This window comes from Sminthopsis crassicaudata, chromosome 2 (assembly GCF_048593235.1).
Source record: "Sminthopsis crassicaudata isolate SCR6 chromosome 2, ASM4859323v1, whole genome shotgun sequence".
Lineage (NCBI taxonomy): Eukaryota > Metazoa > Chordata > Mammalia > Dasyuromorphia > Dasyuridae > Sminthopsis > Sminthopsis crassicaudata.
Genome location: NC_133618.1, coordinates 295,879,891 through 295,896,428, shown reverse-complemented (window position 1 = coordinate 295,896,428; position 16,538 = coordinate 295,879,891). Strand labels below are relative to the sequence as shown.

Genomic DNA, 16,538 nt, shown 5'->3' with positions numbered 1-16,538 from the left:
AGAAAGAAAGTAATTTGCCTAAGGTCATATGGTAAATTAGTGGATACAGGATAAAATTCAAGTACTCTCTAAGCATGAGTGCATGCAATGTTCTTTTCAATATATCATAACGTTGCTCTACTCCCTAGAACTTGTTTCTTAACCATTAAATAAATTTCATAAAGGAAAAAAAATTTGAAAGGGCAGATAGATCGATGATTTCCTACAAAAAGAAGTAACAGATGTCATAATCTTATCGTTTCTACCTCCACAGTATTTCTTCCATTTGTCCTCTTCTCTATATATACACTGTTGCTAGATAGTAGCTATCTACTCGCCCTACCCTAGTATTTACCTTGCATTTATTTTGTATATGTCTTGTAGAGGGGCACCATAGACAGGAGTACAGGCATATCTCAGAGATACTGTGGATTTGGTTCCAGACCACCACAATAAAACACTCATGAGAATTTTTTGGCATCCCAGTGCATATAAAAGTTAATATTTAACAAGGTTTTGCGAGAGTGAATGTTGAAAACTATCTTTGCATGTATTTTGAAAAATAAAAGGCTATTATTATTAAAAATAAAATAAAATGAAAAAATTAATGTTATACCCTGCTGCAGTCTACTAAGTGTTTAAGCATATTATATCTTTAAAAAAAAATGTAGGTCTACCTGCCATCTGGGGGAGAGAGTGGGGGTAAGGAGGGGAAAAATTGGAAAAGGTTTTGCAATTGTCAATGCTGAAAAATTACCCATGCATATATCTTGTAAATGAAAAGCTATAATAAAAAAACCCAATGTACATACCTTTCTTTAAAAATATATCATAGATAAAAAAGGCTATTCATCATCTGAGCCCTTTGTTAGTCATAATTTTTTTTGATAATGGAGGGTATTAACTCAATGTTTATGGCTGTTGACCAATCAGGGTGGTAATTGATGAACATTTTGGTGACAATTTCTTAAAATAAGACAACAATGAATTTTGATGCATCGGTGAACTCTTTCTTTCACTTGAACTCTTAGAGACCAATGGAGACATATTAATTGTCCTAATGTTAACACTATTGTATTTCATGGAATAGGGAAACCAATAGAACAGTGAGAAGACACACATTTTGTAGCTAATTAAGTTCACTATCTTATATGAGTGTGGCTCATGATGCCCCAAAACAATTACAATAATAACATCAAAAGTAACAGATCATCATAACAGATATAATCATAATAAAAATTTTGAAATATTGTGAGAATTACCAAAATGTGTTAGAGACAATATGTGAACATTTGCTGTTGGAAAAATAGCACTGATAGACTTGCTCAACACAGGGTTGCTACAAATCTTCAATTTGTTTTTTTAAAAAACTCAATATCTGCAAAGTGCAATAAAACAAAGTGCAATAAAACGATGTATGCCTTTATAAAATGTATCCTTGAAACCAGGAAGAATAGGATTCCTGCTCTACCATGGACATATTCCCATTGTATAACTTTGAGCAAACCTTTTAACTTCTCAATGTTCTAGGCATCTCTCTATGACTATAGGTTGTGTAAAAATTGACAGCCTGAATTAGTAGGGAGAGTTTCCTCAACTGGGAGATCCTTATACCAAAAACAAACAACTCTCTCTTTGTTTTGTATATACACATTTAGATACTACTGTCTCCCCCAAAAGAATACAAGTTCCCAGGAATGTTTTCATTTTTACCTTTGTATTCACAGTACAGTAGGTGGCCTGTCTATTGACTGGTTTATTGATTATTTTATGATATTATTGTTTTATTTTATGATATTGTTATTTATGCAAAAAGTGACAAGGGAGCCATTTTTAGTTTAATTTAGTTGAAGCAAAAAACAAAACCTGTATCACTGATCTACCAGTTTTCCTCTCTTTATGACCATCTGTTTCCACTTCAGTCCTCTGAGAATTCTGAATGCTAGAAAACTGAGTTTCCCAGGAATTTATCCCCTGAGTGTCTTTGATAGGCCTTTGCCACTGAAACCATGACTTGGTTAAGCAAAAATGATTCTGCTTATCCTCTTTACTCCTTGAAATGCAAAAACACCACACCTCACTCATTTTATTCACCCTCACTTTACAATGGAGTAAATGAATGAAGTTTAGTTAAGTGGCTCTGTAGATAGTGGTTCTGGAATCAGAAAGACTCATCTTCCTAAATTCAAATCTGGCTTCAGACACTTTCTAGCTTTATGACCCTGGGTAAGTCACTTATGTCTCTTTGCCTCAGTTTCTTCATCTGTAAAATGAGCTGAAGAAAGAAATAGTAAGCCACTCCAATATCTTTGTCAAGAAAACTCCATGTGGAATCACAATGAGTTAGACACCTCTGAAAACAACTGAACAACTACAAGTGAATGAAAGCTGAGTATGACAAAACTGTTACTAGCAAGGTTTGCCTCTAGAGAAAGAATACAAAATAACACCTTAGGCAATTATTACTAAATCCTCTCAAATCAGTCAGAAGAAGGAGACTGCTGGACTCTGGAAGTCTATGGCTGTGCAAGTCAGTTCCTGGGAAGAAGAAAGAAAAAGGAGAACCAGAGGAGATTTTTTTCTGTTATATAGTTGCAGCTCATGAGTAGGGAGGAGAAGGAAGAGAAAGGAATAGAAGTAATGATAATTTTTTTTAACCTTCCTAATTTAATTATTGATTCTTGATATTTTCTCTTAAAGAAGTTAAAGTGCTGTCAAAGACTAAAACTGCACAGTAAAGTTTTGAACCTTCGAAATTTCAGTGTCCTAGGAAAAGGGGCTATTCACCCAACTGAAGTTAGAGCTCTGGAATGTGCCGCTGCAGAAAAGTTGCCTACCTATGGCCTACCATTTATTTCCCACCAAGCTCACCTTTGGTGAGATGTGTGTGTTAGTATATATACACGTGCACATATACATAGATTGATAGATATATGGTTATATATTTATATTGTAAATAGATTCTATATGTAGTGTCAATATTATATAGCATATAAACATAACATTCATATTCATATAACATTTGAATAATTTAATGTGTTATGATTATATGCTATAATATATCAATATTTATACAAATATGTTAATTTCTATGTATATTCACAAATATTGCTGGAGGAATATAAGCATCCTATTTATAATCTGTTTCTGAATATATAAAATGGAATTTATATCTACTCCACTGAGTGACTGGTCAATAAACATTTATTCAGCATTCACCATGTGTGAGATACTATAAGAATTCAACTGTATTTCTTAATATTGTATGAACATATAAGACATTGATTGTTTATAAATGTATTTTAAAAGACACATTCTTATTTCCAGGATAGATTTGAAGATCAATTGTCAGGTTGCAGTTTATTAAGCTTCCAGAGGAGTTGGTGTAAAGAAAGCAATATCACTCAGTTCATGAGACATTTGTTGAAAAAATGAATACTTTCCTTTTTACCTCCCTTCTGGAGGAAAGTGGAAATGCACTTTTACATGGTGGGAAAAACAAACAACAAAAAGCCAGCACTGCTGCACACACCAAACACAAATTTAGACCTGGAATACAGACTAATTGTCTAGATTATGTCATCTTTCAGACTTCCCTGGGAGAACTATTAAAGAGCATTCTTGATGCAAAACTGGACATATGGCTTTAACTTGTTCCGTTCCCATACTAATCACTTAGGAGGAGATTAAACATCTGTATGGCTAATTTCAGGAACAGTTTCCCATACTTATCAAACACAAATGTGTTTTTACCCTTTCCCTCTTGGGCTGAAGAAGCATTTTCCAACCTCAGTAGTAGCAGTTGCTGAGTACATATTTCCTTTCTACGCCCCACCCTATCTTATCTTTCCTGAGTGGAACTGGAGAGGTAGTCAAAGTAAGAGTATAGTAATCACTGCTCCAACATTAATAAGATTGAGTCAAGACTTGGAAGGGTCCCTTTGGGCTCCATTATATAACGGGTTCTGAGCCATGAGCCATCCCTGAGGGAAATGTTACAGCAAATTTTTTTTTTAATCTCTGCTTGCTGCCAGGATACCTTTCCCACTAAGGACACGCTAGGCAGACAGCCACATCTGACTCCAAGTAAGTATACCACCCATTTACCAGAGAGACAAAGATCACCAGAAACAAAGGAGCCATAAGGGCTCGCTCGAAAAAAAATTTTTTTAAATAATATATTTTAATACAACCATCATTATATATTTTGCTGCATTTTATTCAACTAGCCTTCTATATCTCTGAGTAATTCATCTATAAAATATGTATATTTTAAACCCCAGAACTTAAAAATACCTATAATAGTAGTGTCGATTTTCAGAATGAATACACTCCTGCCTCCTTCCCCCACCTGCTCCGCGATTCCCAAGAGCATTTTCAAGCTTAAAGACACACACTGACAAGAGCAAGGTTCCTTCTACTCGCGGAGTAGGGCACATGGAGAAAAGATTACTCCAAATCCGCATGCTGTCACCAATCACTAGGAAAGAGAGAGAGGAGTTGTGGAAGAGGGAGTGAAAAGTAAGAAACACCAACCTTGAGGATCCCAGTTCACCTGTTTTCTTGGAGTCTCGATTGGAAATTTCATTGCTCCGTTGCCCGAAAAGGGAGAGAAAATGAAATAAGGTCCCCAACTTCTCTGCCTCAGTGCTGCAGACCAACGAATTAATTTCAAATGATAGAAAAGCCTGGATTGATTTGGCTCAGCAACCTCAGGGAAAGCCCACCAAGAAAATATATATATACGATAAGAAGGAACTAGAGAAGGATTCACTAATTTTAGTTGTATGTGTAAAGAGCAGCTGCACCCTGAAAGGAATCAAAAGTAAGATCTAGCTGGGGGATTGTTAGAGAGGAAGACCCCAGTAAGATAAGACAGACTGATCCAAAATGTGATCCCGTCAGGTGCGAGGTTCTGCAGCCCAGATGGTCTAGTCCATGTGCTCAGAGGATAGTGAGAGGGAGAAGCCCACTGCAGTATTACTACACATATCGAAGGCGTGTGAGCACACACATACATGCGCACGTCAGCCTGGCACACTGACTAGCACAAATGCAGTCCGCGCTCGGAAGCCCCTTCCTTCTCCACCACTACACCCACGGCACATCTAAACTATACCCGCCCAGCATCCTCGGCACCAGCCATTAAACAGCCTTAGCGCAAAGAGCTGCACCAGCCCCCACTTTGGGGAGGTCGCAGGAGGCGGTGCAGCACTGGGCTGGTGAAAGGGGAAGGGGAGGAGAAGGGAGACCATCCCGGCTAAATGCAGCAGCAGCATCACCATCACCGGCGGCAGCAGCAATAGTAGTAGTGGCAGTGGCAGCAGCCCATTTAGCTGAGAGGAAAGGCACGTTAGCTTTGGAGGGAGTTCGCCAAACTAAGCGCTCCTCATTTTTAACTAAGGGAGCTATTTGATAACTTGTAAAGGGAAGGTCGTGGGAGAGGCGAAGGGGAGAGCCCGTGTCTTGTGTGCATTTAGAAGGGAGAGAAGTTCGTAGCGGAGTGAAGGAGACTGGACTAGAGACACTGAGAATTAGAGAGATTGCGGGCTGCCTGGAGTCCGGAAACTATATCTACTTACTGGCTTGGATCTCTCGGCTGAGTGGAAGAGGAAGAAGGAGGAGGAGGAGGATGCGGTATTGTTAGGCGGAGTTTGCAGTCAGTCGGAGACACGCTTGGCTGGCTGGTGGAAGCAGCCGCAGCAGCAAGAGAAGACGCCCTTCCTTGGGATAACCTCTTTGCGATGGATTCTGTCCCAATCCCCCTAACTCTCCTCCACCTCAAGCCCCTCTTGCTCCTATTTCCTTACTCGGGTTGGTGGTTAGAATTTCTCCACCTCCCTCTTTCGAAGGAGACCAGAAGAAATCCATAAGCCTTTTGTTTGCTGAGACTACTCCCATATCTGGCGGGCGTGATCTCTCTCTCTCTCCCTCTCTAACCGCTTAGGGAAGCCTCTCTCCCTAGACGCAGCTCAAACTCCCTTCCCAAGCTACATACCATATGGCTAGGATTGCTTCACCTTAAGGACAGGGAGGGGAGTTAGAGAGGGGGAAAAAAAAAAAAAAAACAAAACTCGGGCAGGAGAGGAGTTCTCAACAGCCTGGCTACCCCAGGTATCAACGGCTCCAGCTGGCTCCAACACAGTAGTGGAGGTTCCTGCCCCAGGAACTGATGGTTCTTATACATTTCCTCCTTGTAGGTCATCATCTTTTGCTTCCCTGAGCAGAACTCGACAGGACATTTGGCACCCGCTGTAACATTCTGTTCCACTGTCACAACGTAAAGCCAAGTATATGATGGCAAAGGTTGAGTGGGTGTCCTGTTGGGAGAAGGTGGTGAGGCCTCGACTTCTGAAAAAGCCTCTCTTGAAAGTGAAAAAATGATCTTGTTGAACTGGGTAATCTCTAAAGTCTTTTCTAACTCTAATCTATGAATTTGATAGATTATTCACTGGGGGAGCTGGGGAAGGAATTCTATTTATAAGCAGTCTCTTGAATGAGAGGCAGCTTTGCGTAAGGGATAGAGAGCTGGACTCAGAAAACCGCTTCAAGTTCCACCTCAAACACATCCTGATTGTTTGACCCTGCTGTAGTCACTTAACCTCACAGTGTGTTAGGCAATTCTTTAAGGCTCTCAAGTTTGCCTTAATAAAATTGTACTTATCAAGGAGATTGCTCTATCAATGAAATCACAGGTCCAGTCCATATTCCTATTTTATCCATTACATGAAGAGGGAAGTATTTAAAGATGGATATGGGGTCCTGAGACTAATTTCTTAAAGTCTCTTAAAGGATACTCAAACTGGAAGGAATTGTAGAGATCATTTAATCCCATCTCTCAATTAAGGAAATCCAGTGCTGCAAGTGGTCACCTAACTAGCAAGTCATTGATCTGAGCTTTGAAGCCAAGCTATTTAACTCCTAAGTAAGTGTGCTGCACAGGCTTCTGTTGGTTATTTTGTTTATTTACAGAAAATCATTCTCTTCTTCATTCTTATATCTCTCTGATGGGACTCTAGAGGCTGCTGAGAAGCTTTGTGTTAACCTTGGATTTTCTCTTTTTTTATAAATCCCAAGTGAGACACTCAGCTTTCTAACTCTGACCAGAAAAAATATTCTCTCAGAAGCTCACCCCAATCTGTACTTTGTCATTTAACATCAGGTTGGATTCAAACTAGCTCCCCATGTTGGAGTCAAAAAGTGTTTATGGCAAGAGTTTTTAATCTTTTATGTAAAATGGAAATACTTTTGACAATCTAAGTGAACTGTTTGGACCATTTTTGAGAATGTTATTAAATACATAAAATGAAAAGACAGGATTATAAAATGAACTGGTTATACTGAAGTACAATTATCAAAATATTAAGAAAAATAAAGTCCCACATACCATGTCAAGAACTCCTGATCTAGAGATATTATGATTGTTGGCCTGTCACCTCTTGATGGAATACTAGGGTTGGATTTGGATTTAGAATGCAAATCACAGAATTCAAATATGGGTTCTTCTCTGAGTAACCTCATCAAGAGGAAATCTCTCTAGGCCTCATTTCCTTCATCTGTAGAAAGAAGTGTTTGGACTAGTATCTCCATCATCTTCTAGCTTGTGAATCTATGATGAGATGGAGAATTTCATTGGCAATTAGGAAATAGATATGGCAATAGCATAACAGAAAGAAAATTAAATTCAGAGTAGGAAAACTTAGATTTGAGTTTTGATTCTAGCTCATTACTTACTATCCATGTAACCTGGATGATTCATTTCACCCCTCTGTACCTTAATTTCTTCCTTTATAAAATATAGGTAGCAATGCTTATACTATCTATCTTACAGGAGTGTTGTGGCAAAAGCACTTTGTTTTCATGCTACTGAGCCATCCTCTTAATTCAAGTGCCCTATCTATTCCCCTTTCCATATCTTAAAGTACTTTGAAAACATGAGAGATTATTATGTAAAAAAAGCACAATCTACTATTATATTGATATGTATAGATCCTATGCTCACATTCAAAAGGGCTGTTCCAGAGATCCTTTAGAAGAATATTAAATTCCTATTCCCCTCCATCTCTCCATCTTCCAGTGTCCTTATTGTCCCTGTGCAGAGTATGGAATCCAGCTAATTATTTCACCTATGTCAGGATATCAACCCAGAGGAAAAAGAAAGCAATGTCAGATAAATAGAAGGAAAGAACTGATGGGAACTGGAATGCTGGCCATTAGTGTGATGGGTTATAGAAAAATAAGTTGATGTAGACTATGGAGAGCCAACCAATGCATCATTGATATGTTGAGTTAAAAGCGCATTGGATAAACAATCAAGAAATTTAGATTCAAATGCTGGTTCTAATACTTCCTAGGAAGCAAGTCTGTTCCATTTTCTAAATCTCAATTTCCTCATCTCTAAAATGAAGTGATAACTATACTGTATACCTCATGGGACTATGCAGAATGACTTTTTGTACACTATGAAATTGCTAATAAGTTTTCGTTTGATTCTCTTTCTCTTTAGCATAAAGAATATTGCCATTTAGATACCCTGGGCTCTTGGAATCCTAAACTATTTGTGTCCATTACAAAGAAAAAGGAAGAAAAGAAGAAGAAGAAGAAGAAGAAGAAGAAGAAGAAGAAGAAGAAGAAGAAGAAGAAGAAGAAGAAGAAGAAGAAGAAGAAGAAGAAGAAGAAGAAGAAGAAGAAGAAGAAGAAGAAGAAGAAGAAGAAGAAGAAGAAGAAGAAGAAGGAAGAAGGAGGAGGAGGAGGAGGAGGAGGAGGAGGAGGAGGAGGAGGAGGAGGAGGAGGAGGAGGGGGGGGGGGGAGGAGGAGGAGAAGAAGCAGAAATTGCCCAGGGCAAAAATAAGATCCAAAGATTTATCTACCAAATTAGAGCCTGAGCAGAAGTAATCATAAAGTTGGAAGTTCTTTGGAAGTCATCTAGTATCATAGAATAAGTTTCAGACTCATAAGAAATCCTTTCCAAGAATCTACTGCAATTTACAGTCATCATAACATGCAGTCATAATTTAGGAGAGTCACTCATTTGGGATAGATAGGAGGAAAATTGAAAAGACACTAACAGATTGCTGAATAAGAGATTCATAGAAGTTCCTACTTTATTTGGCAAATGATTTTTCTGTTCTCTTCTTGGGCATTAACTCTGCTAAATCATTCATTGCCCCAACTCCTCCCGATCCTCCCAACTCTATCTTTCCTTCAGCTAAGTTTGTAACAGACAACTTCATGCAATGAATTAAATAAATCTTAGCCTCCTTACATCACGAACATAAAATCCAAGTCTTGAAATATGTATATGTAATGAAATGTACAAATCCCCCTGGGAATTAGAACAATAACTTAAGAGACTCATCCTTTGTTGTTATTTGAACTCTCCCTACCTCCTCCCTTGTCCCAGCTGCCTCCCTCCCTCTGTTCCACCTTTTATTCCCACTTCCCCACTCCCCTTTTGTTACTGGTAACTTAATTTCACTTACCCTAAGTAAGAAGAAAGTAGTGGTCTGTAGTGAGTAATAACATCTAAAAAAGATGCAATGCAGAATGATTTCTTCCCTAGCTGTTCTGCAAGTTCCATGGTCATTGCTGCTGGTGTGTTAAGTCTTGTGGAAAGAAGAAAAGAGGCTGCCTGGGCTTCATGCGGTAGGAAAACAAAGCGTGCTGGAGCCAAGAGTCCCCCCAGCCTTTCTGCAGCTGCAGTTCTCTTTCAAGCTCCCAGGATCTCAGAGTTTTGCATCCTCCTCGGTGAAGTCCCAATTTAAATAACTCTATCCCTCTCAGGAAGTTATTTCTAATCATCCAAGTCTTTTCCGCAGTTTAGTACCTTCTGTACCAAGAATAAATCAATATTTGCGGCACCACTTTAATTGATGTGTTGTGTTGATCTAAGAGGGGGGAAATCCCTAAAATAACAGTAATCTTTACTGTCTGAGTTAGAAAGACAAGTTTTCTTGAAGTTGGTTTGCTTTCTTCCCCCCGATTTCAACCCTAATACTGCAGCCCTGGGTTTGTGTACACAGAAAGAGGGGGTTGCTGTGCAGGGAAAACATGGCCTGAATGATAATGAGCTGCTCAGTCAGATCAGAATTTAACATGATGGCAATGATGAGGCAGGAGTATTTCCTAAGAAAGCAATTCCCAAAGAGTGATGGAGAGGCTTTGGGGATTCCTGTCCAATGTTATTTCAGCAAACACAAAAGAAAGAGGGGGAGGAAAGAAAACTTGATCAGGCTTTATATTTAACTTGTTAAAAATCAAAACAAAGTATGTGTGAGATAGTAAGATTTTTGATGCATCGGTTTGATTTATTCATATGCTGATGGAGTTTATGAAGGATTCTAATCCCTCATGCCCTCCCTGACCCTGACCTTTCTCTACGCTGCTTCTGAAAAGCTGTAGAAGATTTTCAATAGCATTTTCTGAAATCTTTATATATGTTCTTGCATGTATATATATGAATAGAGTTAATAATAAAACCAATAGAGGTTTATACTAGTGTTAACTTCATCCTATAGTGCTAGAAATATTTTTTCTTCTCATAGAATTTCTACATTTTTCTTACCATTAATCACTCCTATGCTTTCTTCATTTTTTCAACTGGAATCTACAAACATGTTTATAGGTATAAATATGTATATGTAGATAATACACATATGTTTGTATATATAGCATATGATATGTATGCATATATGTGTATATGTAAACATACACATACACACACACACACATATATATATATATCCTAATTTGGGGTTTTGAAAAACTAGAGGCACATCGGCAAAGTACACACACCAAGAAATGGGCCTGGTGTACCACTCACCAAATCATTCTAAGAATATAATATAGTGCTTTAATATATTTTTTCACAATTCTGAGAGATAAGTAAAGCAAGCATTATTATCCCCATTTCACTGAGGAAGCTGGGACTTTAAGAGGGGAAGGACTTTTCCAAAATCATACAAATAGTAATTGGCAAAATAAGGATTTGAAGTCAGGTTTGAAGATTCAAATACTAGCATATTATGTGGGCAGATACTTTGCATTTATATCAGTGACTTAGTTCTCTAATGCTGGATCAATGAAAGCAATATACAGATTTCATAGAAATTGAAATAAAAATATCTAGATGACTTAAGTCTTATAACCAGGAACTACCTTTTACTTTCTAAGTTATTTTTTATTCAGTCACTCAGAAAACATTAAATACCTAATGCTCAAGGCACTGTGCCATGTACTATACAGGGAGGGGGAAAAGTACACAGACAAAATCACTGCCCTGTGGGTAATTATAGTGGCTTCGTAAAAGAAGCTAGTCTTGCTCTAAAATATTTTGCTGAAGCAATATTTCAAGCCAACATAGAGGTCATTTTACAGAACAACAGTAAGCTGATGATAACTTAAGTAAAGAGAAAATATGTAAGTTACATAAGAGAAAATATGTGGTTACATCTGGTCATTATAATAATGTAATGCCTCATATAAAATGTAGTTTACCCACTCTGATACCCCTAGCTTGTCCCATTCATTCTTATTCAAGTCTTCTTTCATGGACACTTGGAAAAAGATTGTTATTGCAACTCATCCATCCTAAATGTGGCCATGTTTCATTGTTTTGTGAGTAACTTCATAAATATTCACTACATTGATATGTTTAGATTTTTGTAATTCAGTCATTTCAGTCATGTTTGAGTCTTTGTAATCCTATTTGGGGTTTTCTTGGCAAAGATACTGGAATGGTTCTCCAGCTCATTTTACAGATGAGGAAATTGAGGCAAACAGGGTAAAGTGAGTTGTTCAAAGTCACACAGCTAGTGTCTGAAGTCAGATTTGAACTCAGCGAGTCTTCCTGACTTCAGACCCTGAACTCTATCCACTGTGCCACCTAACAGCCCAATATGTTTAGATAGTGTTTTGCTAAAAGGAAAACATAAAAATGTATCTAGTTGTTCATTATCTATAAAGGGTAAGGCCTTGTTTTCTTATCATTATAGGAAAACGTATTTGAACTATAATTTGGTTTTAAAATTATAAACCACTCCAGGAAGTTTAACTGTTTTTTAGGGACTTATCTTTGGTTGTAACTTACAATGAATTTCTGTCTGGCAAATATTTTTAAAAGCACTTAGGCTGCCCTACTGCATAAGAGTTTTGGCAAGTATTTCAACTGGGCCACCAATGAAAACCTGTGAGAATATGACCAATAGGAAAGCTTCCGGGTTTGAAATTTGATCAGCTGCCATTCTGTAGTATCAATTGAAATACATTTGCTTCTTTTTTATGTACTTAGCCAAAATTATTTTACTAAAGTGACTGAAGGAAACAAAATTTGAGAACTTTTACCAGGAAATCTTTGATTCATTGTGGAATACTTTAATACTGATCTTTCTAAAAGCTCAGCTTCTTTCAAGATTCAAAAACCTACCCTGATCCTACTAGTTATTAATGAAATTACCTATCTTCAAATTGCCTTACATTATCCTATTGTGCTCATTTTTTATTTCCTCAATAATTTAAGTCCTTGAAGGATGGGACTTTTTTATCTTTATATTCATAGGGCCTAGGACAGTTATACATAATAAGTATTTAATACATATTTTTGGAATTGAAATGAAATGAATTTGAGCTTTTAGAAGACAACTAAGCATGATATGATAGAAAAACATTGGATTTGGAAACAGAACCTGGATTAAAATCTTTGTGCTATTTACTGTACATATGGTATGTGAAAGCCCCTTAAAAATTATTTCTATCTAATATCATCCCATGATTCAGCAGACAAATGTTTTGGGTTCTAGGATTTGGAACAGAAATATAAGGCTCTAATGTGAAGAATTAGAAAAGAGCATGTCAAGATACTATCTAATTCAGGTTTATTCTACTGAGGAGGTTTATAACTATCCAAAACATATGAAAGTGAAATATACCTCAAATTTTTTTGGAAAAAGAATTCCAAAATCTCAGCAGCGTGTTTCAATATTCAGCAAAATTTATTCCAAAGATACTCTGTCACTTATTCTAAACTTCTCCCTCTTGTATTTTCACTGTTAGGTAGAAATGGAGAATAGTATACTTCTTACAATTATAATTCATATACTCATAGGTTGCTTCATAATTTATCACTGCTCTTCTTTATATAAATTAATTTCTATTTATTTATACTATTCATGAAAATATATGCAAAGTATTTGCCCTGTTGCACACTTTAAAAAAAACTAATCCTTTGTTCAACTAAATAGGAAGTACAGAGTAAAAAGAAATTTTATTACTAGGTTTTACTATTTGCTTCATGTAAATTATTCATTATTGGTACTTGAAAGGCAAGTTTGACTTCATAAGGCCCAAGCAAAATTACTAAATAATCTAGGTGAGTCTTCAAGTAAGATACTTGCCCATTTTTGCACTCTTTTTCCCTAACATGGGCTTCTTTCCACTTCCACTTCCTTTAAAGACTGTCAATTCTATCCCTTATAAAAAGTTGCCCTTAGGAAAGAATCTGTAAGAATTCCATAAGAATCATATACTAAAGAGTAATTGACTTATAGGAATCAAAGTGTTTTGTATTTCAATAGGAATAAGAGTTTTCAACCAAATGAAAAAATTTGAAGCAACTGTAAACCAATAAGAGAGAGAGATGCAGAAAGTACAAAGCACCATATCACATAGAAAATTATCCACCATGGCTTTTTGTAATGTCCTGTTGTCTCTAGACATTGTGGATCATTCTCTGGGAGGAGGTTTCTTTTCTGTAAATCCTTTTCTCTGTGAGCAGTTTTCTTAGGAGGCTTCTGGAGCCTCCAGCCAGAGCAAAGGTAGAATCTCAAATCTTCCTTCCTGAATCCTTGCTCTGAATCTCCAGTCCAGACTGCTCTCCAGGCTCAATGTTGCCTCCTTTTATCCTCTCAGAGAAAGGGCTTGTGGGTACTCCCATGGGCTTGTGGGAACTCCTACAGCCAATGGACGAACTCCTTTTAAAGGTTTGAACTAAAGGTGTGAATTCTGAGCTAGAGAATTGTTAAGTACCAACTTAGCACCTACTAAGAACCTAACATCTCCCCCTTGTTTTTGATTTAGAACATAGGGTGGTCATGACCTTGAAACATAAATCCATCAATATGGGAGGTATTACACATAATTACATAAATTACATAAACACATAGTAACATAACACATGCTAGAAGTGATGTAACAAATAACATGATTAAATAATCATAAATTGAGAATTTATACATGTCCATAAGTCCATTGTCCATTAGTTCATGTGCCAGAAATCCAATAATTCCTGCAAGTTTAAAGTCCTACAATAATCTCATCTTGTGTTAGGAAATCCAATGATTCCTGCTGGTTTTAAAGTTCTTTAACAGTCTCCTTTTCAGCCATGCTTTTTCAGTGTCAGTTGTTTCTTAGATTTTCTCCTTTGTTTTGAGGTTTTTCTCTTTTTCTGTCTCTCTCTGATGGACAAGGTGAATATGACTCATTGGCACCCATCTGATTCCTTTTCCATCTGTTTCCTTCTGTCTGTTAAAATACAAGAAAACTCTCTTTCCCAGGCAGTCAACCTATCTAATTTCCTGTTGCTCCTGTTGCTCAGAATTGTATTTAACTTTATTGTTATGTGATTCATCCTTTTCACCTAGTTTAGTTGGAACCTCCCCCTCCTGTTCTTTCTTCCTTTTTTTTAGTCTAACACTTTTTAAAGCCACTTGGATTAAATTGTACTATGAGGTGTATCTTTGCAAATTAAGTTTGGTTTGGAATTGTTTACCTAGTTGCTCTCCTACTAATTCCCACTCATCTAAATCCAGTTCTTTTTCCAGAGAAAAACAAGGACATATGACCTGCACAGTTTTTAAAAGTTCAGTCAATGCCTCCAAAATCACAATCAATCCTTGGCTTTTCATAACCTTGACAATGCTCTCTAAACATTTTCTTTGAACAGAAATAGAAGGCTGTTTTCTAAAAATTTGCCCCATTTCACTGAAATTCTACTTTAGCTCTTTAACAAAGTTTCCTTGTTACTCACGCTTATTTCTGGGTCAGAGAGACTTTTCCAATGATATCAGGATTGTGTCTGTCCCTGTTCAGGCGCCAAAATGTCAAGTCCAGGCTAGCTCCTCTGAAGGGCTCAGAGTAAGTCCTTTCCCCACGTTGGGAGCCAAATTATAGTGTCCTGTTGTCTGGAGCTCATTCGCAGATCATTCTCTGGGAGGAGGTTTCTTTTATGTAAATCCTTTACTCTGTGAGCAGGTTTCTTGGGAGGCTTCTGGAGCCTCCAGCCAGAGCAAAGGTAGAATCTCAAATCCTCCTTCCTGAATCCTTCCTCTGAATCTCCAATCCAGACTGCTCTCCAGGCTCAATGTTTCCTCCTTTTATCCTTCCAGAGAATGGGCTTATGGGAACTCCTACAGCCAATGCACAAACTCCTTTTAAAGATTTGAACTAAAGGTGTGAATTCTGAGCTAGAGAATTGTTAAGTACCAACTTAGCACCTACTAAGAACCTAATAGCTTTTCAAAGCTCTTCTCAGTGACTTCACTTTCATAAATTGCATTTGTCCTACAATGGTGTGGTGACCGCATTAGCACCCTAGGTACCTTAGAATCAGCAGGAGTCAGGATAAGCAAAAGCCTTTATTCTTGGTCTTTAGCGGTAGAAGTGAAGAGAGTGGACTCTCTGCAACCTCACCTCATCATCTTTCTTGCAGAACTGATCCTAGCTAGTCTCCCTGCACTTCCTAGTCCCTCCCACAGTTCTCTGTTTATACCAAATGATTGGGCCAGCACAGGATAGTGGGAAGGGCCATTTTCCAAGCTTTATAGAGTATTGTCCAATCAGTAATTAGCCTCAAGTGCTAGATTGTCCCACCCCAGTGCATTGACTCAAAAGTTTCAGCCCCTTAAATATCCCACTTTCTTTTGTTTTAGAACACAGGGGGTCATGCCATCCCTGATTTCTCAAGGAGGTGAGAACCCCAAAAAGGAGATGATCATTCCCCCCTGACATCTCAGGAAGAGAGGTGAAAAGCACCAAAGGGAAGTGGGGATTGCTATCGGGTTTCTGGGCTGAAGGGTCTTATTAGAAACAGGTATGCACAAACCCATCAGCATGGGAGGTATTACACAAGCACATAGCAATAATGCACAGGCTATTAGTGATGACTCTCCTCACAACTAGGGCAGGCTTAATGTGGTGTAACAAACATGAATTGTACATGCAAGTAGTGATATAACAAGCAATATAAATCAACATGGCCTTATAAATGATTTGCAGAAGTCCTTGAAGGAGGATATGTAAACAACAGTCACACATATCACCTTCTTCAGCAGCCAAGAGATAGTCCAAAACCAATTTATTGTCCATTGCTTAACGTGTCAGGGAATCCAATGATCCTTGCAAGTTTTTGAAGTCCTGTAACAGTTTGATCATTTCTCAGAAAATCCAATGATTTCTGAGGGTTTAGAAGTACTACAATAGTCTTATCATGTCTCAGAGAATCCAATGATTCATGAGGGTTTAGAAGTCCTACAATAGTCTTATCAAGTCTCAGAGAATCCAATGAT

General features: G+C 37.6%; 1 protein-coding gene across 4 annotated transcripts in view; it reads right to left on the bottom strand.

Moving 5' to 3' along the window:
* KCNK10 (potassium two pore domain channel subfamily K member 10) overlaps positions 1-15,621 on the bottom strand; it is a 170,331-nt gene extending 154,710 nt beyond the window's left edge. Inside the window, exon 1 of one of the 4 annotated variants that reach the window (XM_074289811.1) lies at positions 15,002-15,621. Coding sequence is in view for 2 of the 4 variants with exons in the window: in XM_074289808.1 (XP_074145909.1) it covers positions 4,516-4,567 (52 nt within the window). In the remaining 2 variants the exon portion in view is untranslated. The other 3 variants (XM_074289810.1, XM_074289809.1, XM_074289808.1) reach the window with 3 other exon arrangements.
* Positions 15,622-16,538: the final 917 nt, after the last annotated feature.